The sequence below is a fragment of the Varroa destructor genome, unplaced genomic scaffold, assembly GCF_002443255.2.
Source record: "Varroa destructor unplaced genomic scaffold, Vdes_3.0 BEIS01000002.1, whole genome shotgun sequence".
Lineage (NCBI taxonomy): Eukaryota > Metazoa > Arthropoda > Arachnida > Mesostigmata > Varroidae > Varroa > Varroa destructor.
This window is the reverse complement of record NW_019211455.1, coordinates 22,156,172-22,179,221: the sequence shown is the minus strand read 5'-3', so window position 1 is coordinate 22,179,221 and position 23,050 is coordinate 22,156,172. Positions and strand designations below refer to the sequence as shown.

At 41.0% G+C, this 23,050-nt stretch overlaps 2 protein-coding genes across 10 annotated transcripts in view; one reads left to right on the top strand and one right to left on the bottom strand.

The window, feature by feature from the left end:
- Nucleotides 1–21,857, bottom strand: part of DAAM (disheveled-associated activator of morphogenesis-like protein) — a 135,205-nt gene extending 113,348 nt beyond the window's left edge. For 2 of the 4 annotated variants that reach the window (XM_022789546.2, XM_022789547.2), the window contains exon 1: nucleotides 20,399–21,857. The gene's annotated coding sequence lies outside the window, so the exon portion shown is untranslated. Of the gene's footprint in view, nucleotides 1–305; nucleotides 432–4,948; nucleotides 5,083–20,398 lie in introns of those variants that run through there. The other 2 variants (XM_086979478.1, XM_022789545.2) reach the window with 2 other exon arrangements.
- On the top strand, nucleotides 1,486–22,099 carry LOC147757522 (uncharacterized). 6 transcript variants are annotated; one of them, XR_015320558.1, is made up of 7 exons: nucleotides 1,486–1,868; nucleotides 2,396–2,493; nucleotides 5,354–5,557; nucleotides 5,898–5,965; nucleotides 6,466–7,602; nucleotides 16,988–17,100; nucleotides 19,183–22,099. XR_015320558.1 is itself a non-coding variant. In XM_086979495.1 (4 exons), the coding sequence occupies exons 2-4, from the start codon at nucleotides 5,956–5,958 to the stop codon at nucleotides 19,279–19,281; spliced, it is 222 nt and encodes a 73-aa protein (XP_086835621.1). In that variant the 5' UTR covers nucleotides 5,417–5,557; nucleotides 5,898–5,955; the 3' UTR covers nucleotides 19,282–22,099. The 6 variants fall into 6 exon arrangements, 2 of the variants coding, with proteins under 2 accessions (XP_086835621.1, XP_086835620.1); XR_015320559.1 differs by lacking the exons at nucleotides 1,486–1,868; nucleotides 2,396–2,493; nucleotides 16,988–17,100 and having other exon boundaries at nucleotides 5,417–5,557; XM_086979495.1 differs by lacking the exons at nucleotides 1,486–1,868; nucleotides 2,396–2,493; nucleotides 6,466–7,602 and having other exon boundaries at nucleotides 5,417–5,557.
- The last annotated feature ends 951 nt before the right edge of the window (nucleotides 22,100–23,050 follow it).

The window sequence follows — 23,050 nt, the reverse complement described above, 5'->3', positions numbered from 1 at the left end:
CAACCAAATATACACGACACGGCACAGTTAGCATTCGAATTTTTTAACCTGAACTGTTATTGTGGGTCGATCGATTTTTGTAGATTCGTTCTATTAACTTTGGCAGTTTACCCATGTTAAAATGACTGAAACAGCAATATTCTTCGTCACAGAAGGACTTGAACTTTTTTTGAATTTAATCGACCGATCTCGGCCTTCAAGTAGCAAGGCGCGCGAGGTTGTGAGATTCACACGGAGTTCATTGATTTCATGAACAACGCAGTTAAGTGAAGGCCTCGCTGAATAATCATCCAACACGCACTTACCGCTGCTTTATCTGCCGTGTACAGCTGTGCTGTACAGATAATAAGTTGTCGCTTACTAGGATTAGAGCAACCACCTCTAAACTAGTTTAATTAGAGTCGTTCTCGCTTATGATACTGGCTTCTTACTAAAATCTTACTGGTTTCAATAAATAAAAAATGTCGGTCTCGGACGCCTATCCGACTGGCTGCTTAGCAACTATGCAGTCGAAACGACAGTTGTTTTGCTGTAAGGGAGTGCCCGGCGCAACGGGACTCTGTAAGTAATTCCGTAATGCCGACGTGCATTATGAAGGCAAGTGAGTGCCCCCTTCGCGGGCACAGTTTTCCTGTGAGGAGTGCGTAAAGCCACGACACCAGCCCCGCGGCCTTCCTGTTCAGGTGTATCGCGAACAGCAATGTGTACAGGTACACGATGTTCATTGAACTACTTTTAATCTCAACGTGTCCCGCCGACTTTGCCTGGTCTCATACTAGACGCGTAGTATTATAACGCATGACAGCGAGGTTATCGGTGTCTGCAACTTCGCAAACAGCTAAATCTGAACTGCACACACTAAAACGACGGAGCTATCCACGGGTCGTCTTATCCCGTAGATTATATCCGCTAAGTCGTCGTCACATCATCGTTCAGATTATGGTACGGTCTAAGTAAGATTTTTCATAGAAAGATAATGGGTCAATCAGTGATTACAGCCGTTACCACCGGGCATGGCACCATGCAAAAAACAGCACCGGCCACTTCTACTACGAGTGTGGTTATTGCTTCTAAAACTACTACTAGCGAAACAACAAAACTCATTCACAACGCCACTCTTGACCAGTGAGACAAGCAGAAGACACAGGCTCCGACGCGACGTCCATCGGCTCGTCTGCATTGGGCCCCTCAGCTCAAACTATACCTAAGCTGCTCACGTCACCACCCGTTCACGGCGACGAGTGGCAGCCGTCGCTGACCAGAACTGACCCGCGAAACTATTTCATACAGGAATCTATTATCATATGTAGAGTTCTCCCGATACTATTAGCAGAATGCTACTATAGCCGTTAAGCATAAGATAAGTGAATGACCAGCCTATAAGCCACTCGGTTAGTTGCTAACTGCATCGTCAAAGATGAAAAGTGCCTATAGCCCCCACAACAGCAAGGCATCAAGCAGCGGTAGTAGTAGAACTGGGGTTAGCAACTAGAATAGACGAGAATAGTTCGACAGCCGTAAGAAGAAGAAGAAGAAGAAGAGAGGCGGTTCCAAGAAAACGAAGAACGCAGTAAAGAGATACGCAGCTGTAGCTACTGATGCTGCTGTTATTGAGTGAGTGCAAAATAATCAAACAGTAAGATAACATCAGTCATCACTTTCACTGACGCTTAAGCCGCCCTTCGCACGAGGCGACGTCGTTGTCGACTATAACAGTGGGCAATGCAATAGGACGAGTTTTTTAATCAAGGCGAGCGCTGACACGGACCAAAGGATGCTTGAAACGTTCTCGGTGACCAAGCTGATACATCTATGTCCACAGCGGTTAATGGCGAGAACCGCTTGCAGGTCTCAAATAGTTCAAAAGGGTAACTACCTGTCACCATTCGACCTACGTGGTAACGGACAACAGCTTGCATGCAGAGTAACTGCCGTCTTTACGTATAAATACCCAGACGTATTCATTTTTTTCCTTTTCTCGTACTTAGTCCGCCTTTAATTAATAAAAACTGGGTGCTATGCACATTTCGTATCTACGCTAGGCTATGTCCACTCTCACGGCGACGTGTACTTGGGTTCTGAACTTAAATTGGTTATATAACTTTATCGTCCTACATTGCACTGTTTTCGTTACATCTGTCCCATCATAATTTTTCCGAGGCACCTCTTCAATTTATTTTATCCAACGATTTATTTTAGTAAATGACTAAACAGTTCAAATCATTTTGTGGTATTATTCCATTAGTGTGCACTATACTTACTTTGCTATATTTAAATAACTTACTTCGATTGTCAAATTACTTTAATTCAGATATTTCGCTATCATATCCTGTGATCCTATATCAAACGTTCTGTACTTTTGTAGTAACTGTCCGTTGATTCCGTTTCAATTAAGCCACTACCGCGCCGGCGTTAACGCTGACGAAACGCTGAGATGAAATTGACTTCAACTTGGAGATTTCCGTTCCACCATCGGAACGCTCGTCTAACTAAGTGAGCAAACAACAGTGTAAAAACACTATAGCAATGCTGCCCTCATCGATATCCTCTTACTAACATGCATGCACACAAGCACACACAAATGCACATAGCGACGATAATGCTGACAACTATAAATAATTTTATACTTATTATTATGAGCCAACACCAGGAGTGCTGTTATCGTCTCACCGGAAAACTTTTACACATTCAGGAAGTCGCTAGGGGTTGATTCTGCCTGATCGTACTGACACATGCGCACGAATCCTGTGTAGCTCCTTACTCTTAAACAAGCATGTTTATGATTGTGGTACTATTTTTGCCTGCACAGGCATTTCATCTAGATTGCATATCTGACTTTCACATACTGGGAGTGGAATACAGGTCACAATACATAAAAATGAACTATGGGGCAAATACGACAAAGCAGCAGATGTAATTTCAATATTCATGAAGAATAAAGGTAAATATAAAAATGAAGTAATTTTTAGAACGCTACACATCTTCTTTTTTACTTGTATTATATAGAGGCGATTTAGATACGTCATTGTATGCGAGTGTGTAGGAAAGTATCGCTGTCGTTACATCTGCGGGATATGCAGGACGCTCAATTATGAAATATATACTGAGCGATCAAAAACAAAAATCATGTTAGATATTTTTCCATATAAAAATAAAGGAGAGGTTTGCTAAAAGGTAAGTGAATTCTAGCAAACCATGCGACTCTTCAAAGCTTCAAAAAAAATTATTATTATTAAAATAGGGCTGTGTATTCTCCACGATGTTCAAATTCTACACTTTCAGCCATAAGCCAATATGAGCATATAGCACCTACTCTACATTTTCTGTCCTACGATACATCCCAGGTGTTGGCTGTGCCAGGTGTTGGGTCAATCCTTATAACTCCAAAGAATAATAGCATTGAGAATGAAGGCAGAAGCAGCAGAAAATGCGAAGTGATCGGTGATAGCTGGATGGAAAAGTTCTGCTAATGGTTTCTCTTTAAGAATTACACTATAAACGCCTAGTAAGTTATAACCTACAAACAAATACTATGGAAAAATAGAGCAATTCGGTTTAGGTTTACTACAAGAAGTCCATCGTTTAGAATAATTTATAATAAGTTAACTGAAAATATTACTTTATCAGGTTGATAATTAGGTTGATTGACTATACTTATCCTTAAAGATTTCATCGTGAAACGATTAAATATGTCGATAAAATGCATGTACCTAAAAGTCAAAAATTAATTTTTTTTTTATTTTAGCCAAAATTGATTTAGGCCCTTTGCACCTAAATTTACAGGGATCTCTTGATATTTTGCTCGTTTATTCAGTTGTGGATGTATGATATTTGGATCCTGTTCGATGTTTCAGAAAATTGTGCGCTCTAAATAACGTGAATGTAGCTGATAGCTGCTAAGTCGATACGTTTGAAAAGTTCTTATCGATAGCGGTTTTTCTTAACTGTTCAACCGCAATTTTTGGCAGTACGTGTATGATGCAGGTGGTCATATAGTCTTGCAAACAACCACTATCGCAGCTTGTTGAACGCCTTGCTCTTGACAATGCTGGTGCTAATGGCTAAGTTCGTATGGCGGATGTCAACTCTTTCCATATCATTATTACGTGAGTGTTCCACTGCACTTTTGTCTATATATAATAGAAGTATCGACTTCTACCCGTTTCATATGTTTACATATGTGCGTCCTTGCCGGGCTTTCAGCAAGCTCAAGGCGATTTCGTCATGCTCATATACCCATCCTGCTAGCGATTGCCATGCTAAGGTTTAATACTAACGTTTAACGTTAGACGACGTGCGACCGCATCTAGCCCGATACGATGCCGCAAAACGGCATCGCGATTTTATTAGCATAGCACGAAACCTAGGCAACAGCTAGGACAAATTTTTACTTTCGTAGCAAGAGCACAACATGTCAGTGCGTTATGGGTGTTTGCTGATGGTTAAATGAGCTAAAAAGGCCACCACTTCTATAGCTGGATCCTAGCATCTAAACAATCATCTGTCTCATTCGATTCACTCTCTTTCTCTCGCTTGGTGCTTTTCGTCTTCGCGACGGTCTGTCATTTAGCTTGCGTTTAGCGGGCCTGAGATCGCTAACTAACCCTTCGTGTGGCGCTATTGCCGGGCAACACTACGCCCAGCAGTGTCGCAGAGCAAACTAAGTACCACAATACTGTACCCCTTTGCAAATAATAACACATAATATTGGAGATTCTGTAAGTGTAGGCCGATATGTGTGTGTATATGTGATGCACTTACATAGCAATTGCTAACAACACTAAACTGATGTACAAGTATTCGAACCAATAATTCCACGACACAATAACAGTCCTTACTTCGAAGCGAGGAAGCTACGTTGTTCATAAACAATAACATCCACATTAACTGTATTAATAATAATATTTATTACTAAAATGAAAAGGCAATTTTTTCTAAATCAGCAAACCATTTTTCTGCATCAGCTGCCGTAATTATCTTCTCGATAACACCGGAACGCGCGTCCCAATAGACAAGATAGACGACCCAATCTGATCGTTAGTTCAACTATTAGAACAACAACAACAGCGGCAGAAGCTGTCCATGGTGGAAATGCGATGCTACAACAACATATGTACATAGAAAGTCACGTTCTTACGTTTGACAGCAGAGACATTAGAGGTAGTTCTTACCTATGAACGTCGTCTGCGAAGCACATACGATATAGTGAAAGTGCCTTGAAAACAAGTGCTTGCTTTGAATCATAACAGTATTAACATCATCATAATCAGCAGCGTCGTCGTTATCATATCTTTAACGCTTTGGTCTTGTTTATCTTCTCGTTGGTGAACGGGGAGACGTATTCGTTCGAAAGGTTTGTCGTGTCATCCGACGTACGCCGGAATCAGTTGGGAAAGACGCTATCATCACCCTTTGTCGGACAGGAACGCTGTGATAGCCTATTGTGCACCGTTTTTTATGGAGCGCTGCAATCTGCTACTTCTCCATAATTTGAAAGAAGCAGAGCCCTTCTTGCGAGGCAGTAATACTTGTATTACCTCTTCTGCGGTAGAAAACGGTAATGAATGTGCATACACTGCTGTAAGTAGAGTATGATTTCTATAATGCGGACAAAGCTTGCTCGTGCGTTACGTGATTCGACGACACTCAAAATTACCACAAACAAAGTATATATATATATATCTATATTGGGAAACATATTGTAACGGTATAAAAGGGCTAAACCACAAATGACTTTTTAGAAAATTGAAACTAAATTTATCGTAATAAAGTGAGTGCTATGTCATATGAATAAAATATAATTGCTCATATACATGTTGATGCACTAAAATGATTTTAGTAGGAATTGTGTTTGTCCTAATCGACCCACTTTCCTTGTGTCGACCCACCCAAACCAGGCTGTGTCGGGAAGGCTTGTGAGGAATAAAGTTTGGATCTTGGCCGGGTGCTCATTTCATGTTTCAAGGTATTCGTCCAGTGACAATAATACGTATCTTATACGTGCGAATCGTGTAACCCTTTGTACCTTATTTAGAAGAGTTTCTGTAGCCGAAATGTAGCTAAGATAGAAACTTGTAGCTTATAAGAGCTCATAGCTGGCCGTTAAGAAGTAGCACACCTTCAATAATACATCTGATCAATATCGAATGTACCCTTTCAACAGGAACACTTAATTCAATGTTTCCGAAACTACTTTTTAACGTTAATTTTCTTTTACCCACACACGCGATGCTCATTAATGCTATAGCGTTAGTTCAAGTATCGCGTGTCGCTCAGATGAAGGCGGAATTTTTAACGGCAAGTACGAAAATCTAGTAAACTTTATTATACGGGGTACAATTTAAAATAGACAATAGCGAGTCGATATTTATCGTTGTTTGTTAGACAACCAATAGATGTTAGCAAAAATGAAAACATTTTTTTAGCTCTTCACATTATCCTAAAGAAATTTCTCGATCGTTTCAGGCACCGCGCCTGACTGAAGTGCGGATTGCCGATTCAACTGGGTCATTTCCTCCTATTTCTTATATCTTGTCTCTATATTTCCCAAATGCTTTAACATTATTTTATGATCACCATTTTCGTCACATCTTTTGTCCCTCTCCCTTTAAATGCTAGCGCACGTGTTTCTCAGGATAAACAGCCGCGTTTGCTTTCTGCCGTTGAGCATTCATTATTCGATATTTCGGTCCATTTCCAGCCATCAAACGGTACAATTGGTTTTATGATGTCCATCCATTCATAAAAGCGTCTACGCTTGTTTACTTCACGCCTGTTTAAATTCTCTCTGCATGTTTTTTTCTGTTACGATCAATACGATCGTCTCGCATCTCTCGCGTTAAGTTTAATAGCATGCCTCGGGATCGCTGATTTATGATTTCCGAATTTAATCTTTTAACTCCAGTACACATGGGTTAATACAACAGACGTGCTATTTTTGATGGTACTATCCATTTTAGAAAATTCAGTTATTCTATATAAAAAGCCCACGGAATTTTTCCTTGTTTTGAATATATATATATATATATATATATATATATAAATTGATTAATTTAGCATGCGTTTGTAAGCGTGAGAAAAGCATCATATACTTAAGTGTATATGTATTTCACACATCTGAAATATCCTTAGTTCTTAGTTTATTTCAGAAATCCACGCCGAATCCATCTATGTATCAAGTTATATATCTAGGTTAGGATATATCCATTAAGGAGGCGCGAACGCGTACAGACGTTCGGAACAAAGGCAAATTTGCTCCATAACCTCCATTCTATTTACGTGTGGGTCTCTGTATCCAATGCGAATGGTCCATTCCGTCTCTGATGAGATGTTTGGCATCCGAGAACCTAAAGATTTCTATTACGTCCAACGAAGAGCGTGGCAGCCGCTACTTTGGAGCTGACAACTAGAATGGGTTGTCAATTAAAGTGGCCCATTAAACCAAATCTCTCCGCTGTGCACCAGTCAGCGGCCAGAAGATTACCTACGTGACGCTTGTAGTGACAGTAATTTCTTTCTGGCAGTTTTCCTCCTCCCTAAAGGCCGCCATTACTCTACATTCAAATCTCATTTGGACGACGAGCAGCAGCCAGCCGGTGGACGGTCAGTCTCTATTCAATTTTAAATTTCCTTTGCACTTGTCAGATAAATACTCGAATTCTTTCGAGTAAAATAATAGGATAGGTGTCAGAACGTCGTAGGCAAACAGATATCGAGTAATTTCTAGTTATATATATATACTAGGTTATCTAATATGTCGATAAAATAATGGGTGGAAACAAAGTACGAGAAGAACATGAAACAAAAAGTCATAGAGGAGGCACGTCCTGTTATTATCTCCTATCGGCTAGTTCAAATCGTAAAACCTAGTAGAATGCCTTATGTAACTGGAGAAAATCCTTTGTTTAGCAAACGTATATAGATTGTTGCTGCGACAGGACTATATATAATAAATATTCGTAGCTGTCGGAAAAGGTCCGGCAAGATATTGTTCACAGACTTTATTCATGACCCGTATCTAGAATTCTAACTGGTAATTATGCCCGTCGATCGTATTTTTCGATGTGGCGCTGCGTTCTGCTGTGGCAATTATACATAAATGGCAATTGGAACTGAATGCAGCGTTCGGTGTTATACGAAAGCCCATTATAGACAAACTAAGTGAGTTTCAACACTTGAATAGGGGAAAATCTGTTGCACCACGCAAAGGTTGTAAACACGAATCCCAAACGGTTCAAGCTTCAATCAGCCAAAAGTTAGCCAGCGCTCAAGGTTGTTAACATTGCCCTAAATCGAGCATCTCACGCAAAGTTTACTGGGTCTTCGCCAAGTAATGCACGACGTACGGCTTAGCAGGGTCATTCTACTCCGATGTTCAAGTGTGTATATACATAGTGGTCTATTCGTTGGCGATACATGTATGATGGTAGATTTTCATTGCTGCATGTGCAGCTTTCTTTATGACTCGAAAGGCCATCTTCACCCACGTTTTATTTGAGAGAAAATGAACAGGTCAAAAAAGTTAGAAAAATCAGAAAGTAAATAGCATTAATTACAATAATTATTTATTATGCACGGATCCCATGTGATGTAAGATTCTACTATTATTGGTGTGTGCATAGCGGCTATCTGTTTATCAGTGATCTCTCCAGATAATAGCAAGATATCTTACGCTTACACTCAATACGGCTTGCTGGAAACCCAACCGCCGACGTTTGCGTAAAAACTACACAACATCTTAACAAGGTTGCCAGTCACAACTGTGATGATAAACAAAAACAATTAAATTATTAACGAAAAGCGTATCTAGCCGACATTGATACGAATAGCTTTCGAACGGTGGGTAGATAAGGCCTTTCGCTCGTGCAAACCGGTATCACTCCCGAGGTCGCTCGATCGCCCTTGCCTGCCTGTCTGTCTGTCTGTCGCTAATAAAACCAACGGTAACTTTTTTGGTTTTTATACATTTTTATGTGTTGATCTCGTAGTAATCAGTGGTCGGCTATATCACGGTCTTGCTGTTGATCGCTGATTCAGTGGTATGTAAATATGATTAAACGACTGCTTCCCAGTAACAGCATACAAAGCGCTGTGGTGCATTGTCGTTGATTACGTGAGTGACGAACGGGCATAGCTGCACTGGATTGCCCCCCAACTCTGATGGTGAAACTTGGTAATAGTAGAATACAAGTCGTATACAACCCTTATGATATACAATTTGTGACGGAAAGCGCTCCGTAAGAAATGCGATAATTTGACGCAGTGCGAAGAACAAATAAACGATAAATAAATATTCCATAGGCTCGTTGTACTTAGCTTGTATCTTTTTCATAATTACTCGATAGCACCGTATGTGCAGTTGCCATAATATAAATCATTACCGATAACGCTATGAGATTGAATGGCGGTGAATTGGGGCCAATATAACGGGGAACGACCGCAATGGCGTATTTATTTTTGCGGATAATGGTTATTTTGTAATATGAACACCTCGTTGCACTGTGTAGAATCCGAATTCAAATTATTTACTGTGGCTCCAGTAAGTACACGCGTCTGTTTTCGGTGTTGCCGAACCCGTTTTAGTGAAAAAGACGGCTGTAATTAAGAGAAATTGTTGAACACCAAAATTTTTGTTCTCACCTGATGACTGGTTGTGAATTATGACATACTTAATTCGGAAAAACAAGAAAAAATATTAAATAGGAAGTCAATCAAAAATTACGGGATATGCAAATATCATTTATGCCCACTATACTCTGATAAGCATTAAACACGAGTGACAGAAATTCTGCCGCTGACAGGATAAACCGTGAATTCTTTTTTGCTTTACGTCGTATGAATGGCAATCATTCGGTATTGTTGAGACGCGTCCACTTTCCCATTTCCTGTTACTTCCTCTAGCACAAGTGAACAAAGGAGACGGTAGATCCCTCCAATATTTCTATAGTCAGATTTCTAGCTTGATAAAATAAATTTAGTACTGTCATTTTGAAGTTGCTTTTTAGTCCGTATAGTCGGTAGTAAGTGGTAATGCCGGTTAAATTCTAGATGTCAACAGATACATTTGAAGAGCTGAAAGACGTGGTATCGTAAGAAGGAAAAGCTTCAAAATAAGCTCACAAAATGGCGATAGAAAATAGCCGAGCGAGCAAAAGTTGAGTTTGCTATATTTGGTTGTCGAGGCCCGGGCGGACAACTTCAGGTCGGCGGAGTTCTAATATGAATAGCTGTCAATGGCTTTTATCCTGTAGTTAACCATAGACGGTGAATGGCGGACGAGCAGCAAAGACTTCTGCCTGTTAGACGGTAGAATGTCGCTAAGTAGGCAGATTGTCGTACGGGAACAAAGGAAACAATTGGTGGTGCCCAAAGATCAGTTGAACTTTTCGTAAAAGAAGTGCGAAGCTCAGTCAGCTTGAAATAGTGGCCTTAGAATAGTACGCGATTGGAGTTGGTACATGAGGTAAAGTTTATGTGCAAGGGTTATCTAATGGGCTGCGGTGTGAAGGACCATATCTGGGTGTTTTCCGGTCATAGCGACTTTGAAGTGTATTTATTACTATTACAAGCAAAAATCATTGTTCGTTCGTGTGAGGACTTTCCCCATGAAGTGCCATTTTGAAGTTAGAAATATCAGATATTTTCTTGCCTTAATAAAAAGGCTGTAAAGGTATCATCGCCAATATATTTGTTTACGTAATAGTAAAAGAGGCAGATTGCTGCCGCCACAAATATTATTAGCAACTCCAAACCGAAGTTTTGTCTCGAGGAGTGGTCTGGCGTCCACTCCGTAACTTTTATATACGGCGGCAGCGATAGCAGTAGGACTCATCTGTTTATTCATGTGTATCTACATCCTCGTATAGAGCTTACATCATTAATCACCACTACTAGGTGCCTTCCGTTTTACGCAAATAGAAATTGTCATATAATAATGTGGATAGCATAACTTCCACGACAGCAGCGACACGATTAGACAGCGACGCCGGACTCGAACGAAAAAAAAGCTCATCTGTTTACGTACTCGCACTCAAAATGCAAAAGTGCATGTGGAATATGGGTATACAGTAATAATAATAAAAATATACACCTTCTACACATCATCATACACACACATCTATACGGTATTAGTGGTCTATAAGCGTCGGCTTCGAACAGCACATTCGTATTGTATGCGGTTGATATGGGGCGTTACCGTTCCGTGTGTAACAATATGTATGGTGGCGACGTTGTTAATTAATGCGTGCGTCGTACGCCTTTAGACCTTTTCACATTACCCCTCTGACAAACCCAATACGTTGCGATGCAACACCGTACGGTAAGCATCGATCGTATCGCTTTGTTGTGTTTCTTGCTGCTGATCATAATGGCAGTTCGGCGCCAGTTGTAAATGTAGTTACACACACACACACACCGATATACGCAGGCACACGTATATATATAGCGGCGGCGCCACAGCGCCACGGCAAATGCATAACAACGTATCGACCTGAAACAGCAGCTGCTATATCTGCTGTTAGTGTTGAGGTCGCTAGATTTCCTTTGCTCGTAATGGCCTGCGGACGAAGCTTTTATATGGCCCAATTTTGAATGACAGCATCGGAAGGGCCAGCAGCGACAGCACGCAGTGTTTACCGAAAAGGACGCCATACAACGCGTCGCCAAACGCCTCAATATTTCTTCGTTTTGTTCGCTGTTATGGATCGACATTAGGGTCGCTGCACTAACAGCACGCACCAGTGCAACATGCGCTATTCCAACAGGAAAAAAAGAAATCGGATCGTTGCTGTTATCGCCATGGAAAAAAAGAGTTCCCAAAGGGAGCGCCAGAATGATTCGTAGTAATGTTAACGCTGCAATTCGTTCAGGGCGCCGCAGTCATTGTTACGGCAACATGAAGGTTGCTATGAGAGTGATGGCGACGAAACTTGGCTTAATCGAACAGGCGTCAAACCCCACTGAAGTGTTTGGGTCTCCACATGTCGATTCGACGATACCATGACTTGTGTGGCATATTCGATATTCTATGTACTAATAGATGCATCGTGGTTAATGACGAATTTAGACCAGGCTCGAATTGTTCGTCCAATGAATGAACTTGTAGAAAACGATAAAAAATAGTGAGAGACCAAGCCGTATTTTTGTGATGGGTACCGGAATTGTTTAGATTGAATCTTCCACCCTAACTAACGATTTTTTTTCGGAAATAAATATATAAAATTAATTATATTAACATATAAAATATTTTCCTTTTTCAGTAAATTCATTACTTTAAACTCATTTAGTTTTTACGGGGCTGTACCGTTTCGAGTACTCTGGTTTTGCCTAACGAATAAGATGGCGCTAAGTTCCGAAATGTGCGGGAAAATTGAAGCGTACTTTGCTTTTGTTGTCACGTTTGATTCTGCGAATTGTTCCATTCAGGGACCATTCCGTTTATATTCGATTTGCGTGTAATTGCTACTTTTAAAACTTGCTACCTAAATGTAACCCGATTCGTGCCTCTAAATCCGGTATCCCGTAGGCTCACAGACATAAAGGCTAAAACCTGGCTAGCGCTAGAGAGCGCGCTACGGACTATTCTAACATGGCAGTTGCCAATTAAGACAACAATAACTAGTCTGCCATACTTCGAACGTTTAATTGTAACTGAACATCAACGTGTTATCAGCTGATATGGCTCGTCATCTTACCACAGCGTTCACGTTATGTTTTGCCTCGCTCTACATAAATTTGTGTCAGAAGCGACTCTTTACAACAGGAGTTATTTTTACTGTTTCTACTTCGTGTGTATCGATGTAGTTTAGCGTGTTATCGCCCGCGTCGCTTTTGCACGTACCATCAAGATTATATCTATTTTTCTAGTTGGAAGCTGAAAACGTATGCGAGTAACGAAGAAAATTCGTTTAGCGCTTCGCTGGCCGTCTTATCCTTTAGGCCTTGATCGGGCCTGAATAGGCTCTCAGTAACCGCTGAATGCTGCCCCAAGTGTCATTATCAGCGGCTTTAAACCTGGTTTAGAAAAACAACAGCAAGACTGGCAACCTTCCGTCGTTATCATCGTCAATGTGAGCAAAAAATAAATGACCTTTCCATATATTTCGTTTGATCTCATCTGCCTGATCGGTATCGTCTTTGGCAGATTTTGGCTGTGCTTGATTTCAGCAAACGACCTTTACAGTCGCGTGTTAATTCGCTTTTATGTTCGCCAGCAACGTCTACGAGGCTGGTCTATGGAATGATCTTCTCATAACGTTGGTCCGTTTCCCAGAACTGCTATTGCAGCTGTTTGCCCCATGATAATTCGCTTCCGCTATTTAGCAGGTTATCTTTTATTGAACTTCTGACCCAATACTAACGTAAAAACTAATGCTTGGGATGATATAAACAGAATTAACAAACGAATAAGAAATATGTCGTTGAACGGTTCGAAAGTTACCGCTAAAATCGCGGAATTCGAGAGTAGTGGATACAGTGCCAGACTCAATGGAGGAACAGTGGAAAGGCCGAGAAGGCTAAGAAAGAAAACGAGAGGGAAGGGGAAGGAGAGCAGACGAAAATGCGAAAAACAACTTCGCTCTCATTGTAATATTCTTTAATTGAAATTGAAGAAAATTCCGGAAGGAAACCGTAAAATATTCTTATGGGAGAAACGTCGCATTCATGTACTATACAGGGACGAATAAAGGTTAAACATAAACAAATTAATAATATAAAGACGTGTTCGTTTGGAAAATTAAATATAAACATAAAAGATTGGGTTTACGTAAAGCGGCACAACATAAAAACAGCTGGCTTTGTCTGTAGTTATAGTAGTGCATTGGTTTCTCTAATATAATTATGTATCAATTTCGAACAAATATTGCTTTTAGAAGAATTCTCGGTAATTCTCATCAGTGGTAGTCTCAGTGGCACAAATGTAGAGTAAGTAGGTTAAGTACCATTGCTATGTCAAAGATTGAAAAAACTATAACAATATGCTACGCCGTTTTTATAAAACAGAGGCCACTGCCGTCATCGTCGAATCGAGCGTTTGACCAAGATAGATAGGGGTACTTTCATAGAATCATTGCAGTACATGTAACATTCGGCTTATCACACTGTGCATCCTTTTACCTGACATGCTGGACTACATCGTGAACAACGTAACTGCTCTTCCCGTCGCCGTCATCTTTTTAATCTATAATTACTGATTTTCTATGTGGACAAACTTTCACAAGAGTAGGACAATCTATTTGTTCGAGAACGTTTCCTGAGACGTTCGACGGAGGGTACCTGTGGAAGCAGGCCTCTACGCCAATGTCGTCTCGTATAATGACGCCAGGCGGCCAACTGCGAACAATGCCCCAATTGACGCGAAGCACTGGCGTCGAGCGTGTATATAACAATGCTGCATATATTATATTTGGAAATTGCCGCTCAGTTTTTTTTGCGAGAAACATATTTTGTGGAGCGCTATAAGAATCGCGTACCATTCACGCTATCCGGTAAGGATTCGTAAGATAATTGTTCACCCAGAAACAATTATAAACCATATGGATTCGCGTACCCTAGTAGGCAAAAAAAAAAATAGTTCATATGAATGGACATGTTTTAATGGCACTCGCCTACGCCACACAAACCACGGTCATTTTGCCGCGCTATAGATGTAGTCTTGCTTAGATATTATTTCAATGTTCACGAAACATAATAGTTCAATAGTACCACATAGTGTCGGACGCCAACGACGTATGAACTGTTCATTCGATTCCAGCCAAGGCCTTTGTTAGAGGTTCACGCGCAGACTCGTCAATTGGTCCGAGAGCACATTTGCATCCATCGATATCATTCGTGGGCTAGAAATACTCGTTTTATTTTTTCTGGACAAATATGTCAAGAATTTATTAAAAACTCGTTTCTTGTATGGCGGCACGTTGCATAATTTTTGGAAAGTCTCACCCAAATAGTCGTTCTATACTACACTTTCTTCTTGTATTATATAAAATATACGATAATGCTATAAGAATATTGTTGAACACATTCTATATGAAAAGTTGTTAGCTTTCAGCTGACGTCGACAGTCGCAAGACTGATTGTACCATCTCTACAAACTTTTTTAGTTATTCAAAACATTTTCAATCATTCAACAAGCAATATCTTTCCGATATAAACACTGGAAAACTTTTCTTTTATTTTCGTATGAAGTTCGGGTGGACCGGCCTGATGTTATTGCTTCACAAAAAATAATCTTTTCAAATGCGAACTGTATGGTCCTGTGCGACTGCATTTGAATGGGGCGAGAAAGCTGAACCTGCGCTCGCCAGCGTCAGCCCCGACAACGATCATAACAATAATAACAACAGCCGTAACAACGTTAATGCCCACAATGGCTGCAACAACAAACAGTCTCCTACTTTATGTTAGCGGTGCAAGTCGTTCGTGGGGTGTGTGTGTGTAATAAGAGTTTACGGACAAATAAATACTACACGTACTGGTTTAACATCGAACGACAAAATTGACCTATACAGTAAAGTGGTTAACCAATTATTGGAGATAAGAAACCTTCTTTCTAGCGATCTATGTATGTACGGAATATACGGCGGGCAGAATTAGAAAAGGCCCAAGTGGAATAAACTTGAAACGAGGCCAAGCGTAGCGATAGGAAATGTTGTATTAGCAGATGTCGTCACATCGCAATAACAAAAAAAAAAAAAGTTGAAACCCTTCAAAACCTTTTGGTGTCTCTGTCTAGTGGAATTGGTCTTATTTTTGATCTCACTGCACTTTTCCATGCCACTGATAGCGATATAGCTTGATTTAATTATTGTGTATTAGAACATGCCGCAAACTATATTGTAGTCCTCGAAAGCAATATTATAAGGTCTATCTATTTGTCCGTCACGACCTGATCGCGTTGTCCCTTAACAACAACCGCCAATGTTCGCTGCCTCTATGGGAGATCCTCAGAGCTTCCTATAAATCGACGGACAGACGCACCATCCATAATATGCATCTGATTCGTTTCATAGTAGATGAGATGTGTGAATCTTGCGTCAGCATTGCAGCTAACATTTGGGTATCTAGGGGATACTTGTATATACATATATGTATATACAAGTATCCCCAAGTAGTGTATTTGTTATTTATCGGGCATTAGTCGGAGCAACAGTAGTCGTATTTGAGGTAATTGTTGTTGTCTTCGCTGCTGCTGCTGCTGCTAGTGTCGTAGTATTCTATATGACCATCTGTCACGCTCTGTGTAGAGCAGACGATTTACGCTCGGCAGCACTGACGAACACTCGCGCTAAGAGTAGCGGTAACGACGTAGGAGCCGCAAAAAAACTGAAACGCGTTTGTTTACTCGCGTCGATTTCGTGATTCAGAGTCGCTGTCATCACCGCTCCAGCCGCCCATTTCTGGTTAATTGGATTCAGTAATAATAATAATGATAGCAGCTGCAGCAGCTGTAGCCGAAATGCGGTACAACACTGTTGCAAATATACTTGGGTTTCTTCACCGGACGAAAAATTCGTTTAGAAGCTACAAAGCTGACAATAACAGTCACAAGACGAACAGCAGGGTGCAAACGCAGCAACAGAATAAACGCGAGGGAATATGAGAAATCAAATGGAGTAGGGTAAGGCGGCGGCCGGCGACAGACAAACTGTAGACTTTATGAGCCGCTGAAGCTGTCTGGCTTCCAGAGCGACCGTTGCCCCAGAGCCCTGCCAGTAACACCAATAGCATGGAGCAAAGTTTCATGAATCCAACATGGAAACTGCTGATGGTGAGCGCTGCTAACGGCCAAGGCGTAAAAATACGCTAAAATGGCCATAAAGCTGACAGCAGATCGTCGCATTAGTATGTTGCTGAAAACAATAATAACTGTTAGTAATAAGCATAGTAATTGTTTGAGGAAGAAACCAAGCTGAAAGTGTTTTGTATTTTATGCGATTTTTTATGCGGTAGAGTTAAACTGCTAGCTTGCTTTTTCTCTTTGATCCTTTAGGCTTTGTTACAAGTCCACTGAGACAAATCAGGGACTCATTTGTACTGAAAGTGGATTGGAGGAAGGCGCCGGTAGAAGCTAACGGACGGACTGGCTGTTACACACTACACTTGGTAAAGCAAAACGTTGCATTTGCTATAACCATTGTATTTATTTCTATACGATTGTTTTCAGCTGGATAGAAACACGTGTTCACGTAAACAGTGTTGAAAATACGCCACTAACAAATAGCTCAATCAGTAAGATCGCATTGGCAAGAGTATCTTGTGGGAAAAACTCTATGCTAAATAGTGAAATGACGGCTTTTTTCTCGATAGTGTAAAATAAACAAGAAGTTAACACACGGTAAACATTTGGTCGTAGTTCAGCATTACTCCCAAATGTCAAACTGTTATGAGAAAAGCTAATTGCAATAGCCATCGATTCAAAAGTCCTTATGACAGTAAATGGGGTTCTGTAAGATGTTTCGGACCGTCTCCTACGATAAAGAGCCTACGCTTAAAAAGTTAGAGTCTGAATCGTTGAAGTTTATCGCATTTCGGAGGTTTTGTTGTAGGAGAGTGCCGATTAAACTGTACCTATGCAATGAAAAAATTGCATCGAGTAACATGGCTACAAGGAGCTTTAGCTATCGCTTAGAGCTGACTTGTCATTAAGGCATGATGGTGGTCTTACAAAACGATGAAGCTATTTGTTTGAGTACGGGATCCTCTCCATTACATACACATTTTTGCATGAAAGACAATGGAGCCAATGATTCGAATAACTAAGTACTAGCTATTCAAAGCATCTAGCAGACTTTTACAGCGCAACGTCGCTATGGTTCAGGACGAACGCAATCTATCATAAAGCTATTCTCAATTGTTTTCAAATATTTTGGGCACTTGAACTCCCAGCAGGACGGCATCACCCAGCACAGTCACTGTCCCAGCGAAACAGTGCGATGGCTTTTTTCAAGATCCATGTTCATATTCGCTTTACCGTCTTTAATCTAAGACCATTGTTAATTTCCATCACGGCATATAATTATTGTACCGTTTGATAGGTCTGTTAAAGAAACTATGGCAGAGTTCGGTAAGGTTCACGTTGGCTAGACTTTCCAGTGAATGAGGTCCTTGACGCCTACCGAAAAACTGATCCCGAAGGCCTGTCCACACAATTTGAACAGCGAAGGGTTTTAAAAACTGATAAAAATATAAAAAAAAAATCTTCCGCTAAGAAAACCCTTCTTGATTCCGAAATCGATATAAATAGCATGTTATCCATTAGCATTAACGTTGTGTTCGTATCTTCATCATGTCAACATCTACCAGGTAACTGGGAATGCTTTATCCCCTTAGGGCAAATGAGCGAAAATGGAAATGCGTAATATTTTAAGTTTACATTTTACATTTGTGGTCTCGTTTAGCTTCTCGTAGCCGGTCATAACTTTCCAATCCAGTTTGATCCTACTGAGAAAAACAGAGATATTAGACAAGAAAACTATGCATATATACAAATCATCTTTCACTCGATGTGCGAAATCTGTTACGGACACTTTGATTTTCTGGTTAGCCTATATCAACGGGGTTCAGAATGAGGTCAACAACAAGTTTCCACAATGAAAGACTAGATCAGAACCTCGAGGTAGGTCAGTGTCGTTGCTGCCGTCGGCCTTTACGAGCCTCGTAATCAGGCCTCAAACGCACGCGACCGATATATATATTCAGTGATTTTCGTAGAGAAACATGTAATCGTGGAATTTATAACTGCACAAGTTTTACGCGTGTAACTAGTAACGCGTACATAATAATTAGATGCGACGGCACAGCAAGCGCAATTGGTAATAAAATTTGATAAACTGTAAAACAATTGTAATTCCGATCTGTTTGGAACCACTATTTAACTGGTCAAAGATTATGTAAGTGAGTCTGTGTCTAATTCTTCGGCAATCAATCGAATGGATGACGCAGCACTTAGTCAAAAATACGGAAATAGAAAATAAAAAAGCTATCATTTGAAGGAAAATTTGAGCAAAAAAAATAACTATCATTTGTAAATAAACAAAAATATATTTATCCATCAATTTATAACATAGATTTGAACTAAAATGTACATATATACAGACCCTACGTATTGTATTTAATGGAGCTTGAGCTTATTATTTGAACCGTTGTTGTGAACAATGTAGATTTCTTGTAATCTTGCTGTTACAGGTCAATCTCGTTAGTCGTGCTCGCTTGCTATGCAACCGAGGAATCCCAGCTGTCAGTGTCGCAACAGCCCGGGCAAAAGTATCCATCAGGCATCCATGATTCTATGCAGTGGTTATCTATTAGCACCAGCAGGAGTGGCTGTTGTATCGGGATTGTTAAGACAAAGCTGCGTCAGCAATGGCTGTATGTAACACAATGCGGAGACATCGGTAACAGCAAAAAGTAATGGTCACCAGGATACCGTGTCGCCAATGCTTTCCCTGCTTTCAGTATCGAAAGAGTACAGTTATTGTCTCGCAAATACACGGTGCACTCCAGCGACCATGGCATCAGCAGTGGAGCATTTTGCGTGTGCATCTCTGCGTCGGTACGCAGATGGGGATCAGTCGCTTTCCCACAGTTTCTCCTGGGATTGAGCGTATGTAGTTGCGTATGCGGTTGCTGACGCTGAGAGCGGCTGTTGGACGGCTGAACTGCTCACTTCCTCTTGTTGACTCGCCTGCGGTTATTAGCGGTGAAGGATCAAGGAAAAACAACTAGCGGATAGCGACGAAAACAGCAGCTTGCGTTGGTTCTCACCACATACGCAACGCGTTCGCGGTCCCCCATTATATTCGAATGAAGATAAAACTTAACGCAAAGGACTTCCTGTCCTGGAAAAGAGTCATTTTAGCAGGACTAGCCAGCTGACCTAAACACAATGAGCAGACGTTTTTTTCTGTTTAGACGGTGACAGAGGGCGGGATTCAGTGTTGACATAAGCAAAACCGATGATGATTGCTTTGTCCTGGATAAGAAGCCCTGACACAGAGGCAAGAAATTTTTAGGTGCATGATAAAAATGATCAGCTCATTGTTCACACATCTTTAAGCTGTGTATGGATTCAAACCGAGTTCGGCCTCAACTATTGAAACTATTGGTAAAAAGCAGTTCTTATCCCTTTATAAGGATACATAACACATGAAATAAAGGAAACATAAACTAAATCTCTAGTAAATTTTAGATTTTGACGTTCGACTGCCCAATGTGGCAACGGTTCGTTCGGTGTACATTCAAAAAGTATCTTCCATCAAACTCAGTTAGAGTATTCCTCTGGACAAATAATACGGGTATACGGTACACAATCAAAGACATGTAGGTCAAACCTGACATGAGCACCTAAATCACGCAGGTAATCCATACAGCAGCAGCTTTTAAGTCACGCGGGCACACCTACCTTGTACGCGAAGAGTCAGCCGAAGATCGATTTTTTCTACTTTAAAGCACCTTCGATACCTTAGTCGGACCGGAATTTACCCGGGATCACTATACAAAGCTACCAATCTCAGTTCGTCATTCTCAACGCCATCATCATTGTCATCGTCATCACCTGTCCTAATTCATCATTGCTCTGCACAGTCCAACTCCCCAACAGTTGAAGAATCTACCACACTGTTACTAATAGCATCCGTTAATAATGTCGCTGCAGACTGATTGTAAAGCAGCATACAATTCCTCCCACTGCCCTAATCGCTTTCTATCCACTTCCTGTCCTTCTCCACGCACCGGCTGCGTTTTATTTTTGAAGCATTACTATGGGCTTGCGCCGCGCTGCTACCACAAACCTGTAACTCTCGGTGCCATTCGACTTCGATTCACCATTGTCTCTTTCTTTGCCACCGTTTACCACTACCACGCCACAGTAAACGTAAACATTGCCATACTAGCAGAGCCGGCGATGCACAGGTCCAGGACAAGGACTCGACGCCCCTGTCTGTTTCAGGGTGTCTCTTTTTTACAGGGTGTCGCTTCCGATTTGTCGTTTTGTTACTCAAGTACGGACAAGAACAGCTCCAGCCGTGTGACAGTGCGCCCCAGCGGTGCAATACTCCAGAACTAGCGAGATCGCCACTGTGGCCCGTCTTGCTCAATTGCCGGTGGCCGCATACGCAACGCGGCAGAGTATACGGCACCGGGAACGGCAACAACAACGACTCGACCACCGCGGTGGAGGTGGTGGCCTCGCTCGTCGACAACAGGGAGATGGGGAGAGCGTTGTGTACATCGGAGGAGTGCGAGGGAAACCCGATCGGGAGAGGGCTTGAGAGAGATCGGATTGCGAGAGAGAGAGAGAGCGCTGCAGGAGTAGCAGACGACAAAGGAGACGACGACGACGATTACTACTACTGAGGAGTCGAGGCGCATACGCTCGAAAAGAAGTGAGCTCCTTCAGAGAGAGAGAGAGAGAGAGATGGAGAGAGAGAGAGAGAGAGAGAGGGAAAGAAGGGAAGTGCTTTAGGCGTGGATGGTGACACTGAATGGTTTGTTAATACTGTCGTCATGATAGGGAAACGCTAGAGAATCGAGGCTTCGAAACAGGTCTGCGTCTGCAGGTCCGTCAAGAGTAGCGAAGCATCGCAAGGCCTTGTTTAGATGTACAAGATGGGTAAAATTGGTAGCCTACCACTATATGTACTGGTACATGCATAATCGATACTGAGTCGGGCGCCGCGCTGGATCGGGGAGACAATAAAGGAGAAAATGGTAGATAGGATGAGAAGATGCTGTGTGCAAAGGAACTAGGAGTAAGTGAAGCGTACCGGCAAAATGTGCAGGCCAATTTTGAAGCACTCTAAGCACAAAGCTATGGTGGATTGTAGTACATGCTTACTTTACATAGTTTAACCTGGGTTGCTGCGATACATATTGGTTAATACATGGATTCGTAAGCTACTCCACCTGTGGTTAGATGTTGAAGTTTTCAAAGGAAAAATAAACAGTTTTAAAGGCACTTATCACATTATACACAGTCTTGAAGACTTACTGTATAGATCGATAAAATCGTTGTAGGTTATGAAAAATGTCTGTCTGAATTGCAAAAGCAATTAATTAAAGCAGTGTACAATCTAATAAATATAAAAGCAAACGGAATGTTCAATTTTGCACAACCCTTTTTCTTTTAACTTTAGTTCCTAGTTACTCCAGTCTACTCCCGAGTGAATATTAGGCAATATGTACTAACTCTAAAACGAATTTTGTGCTTAACTTAAATCTTTGGCTGGGTCTTCGGCAAAAATTTAAGACGACCAAGTTTGATGTTCTGTTTTTCCGCGCTCTAGGCACTCACAGTGGGTCCGCAATAAAGAAAATCGTTATTATATTACTTAAAAAAAGGTTAAGAGATACAAAGGTTTCAGTTGCGCGTTAATTACAATAATTGGGCCTTTATTATGGTACCATTCGGTGTGTGAAGAAGAAACTTTGCGGACGTACATTTTCCTAGATACCTGTACAATGATTGTTTCGTTCATGTGGCCTAACAGCGTTGAACTTTTCTGATAGATGAATTAAAAATAAGGTACAAAGGACTAACATTTATAAAAATGAAATGTTATAATTTTGCTCTATATATTTGAAAAAAAAATTATTGAAAATTATGTGGTTTGCAAAGAAATCCAGAGGTGGTCGTCTAAACTACATGATAACGTTCAAAATATAATGGCAGGCATCGCAATTGTTAACCAAACTTTGATAGGGCGTATTTGTGATCACGTGCAAAATTCATTCATTCATAGGATTTATACATTTTACGAAGAATTCTAAAACACTTCTTTAAAGCTTTCGCTGTTGATTCAACAACTCAAGCACAAAAAGATCATACTAGCCTTATAATAGGAAGTCATTCTTGGCCAATAAAATGATCCTGTCGGCCTTTCCATTAGCTACATTATTAGTAATAGCTGCTATATCATCACGGCTTGAGAGAGATCAGACTGTATGCCGTAGCCTAATTACGTACGAACCGTACTTTGATACAGTTGTACTGCGATTGTACACATTTTCCATAAGTTATCATTACTAAAACAGAAAAAAGATGAGCCTGAAATTG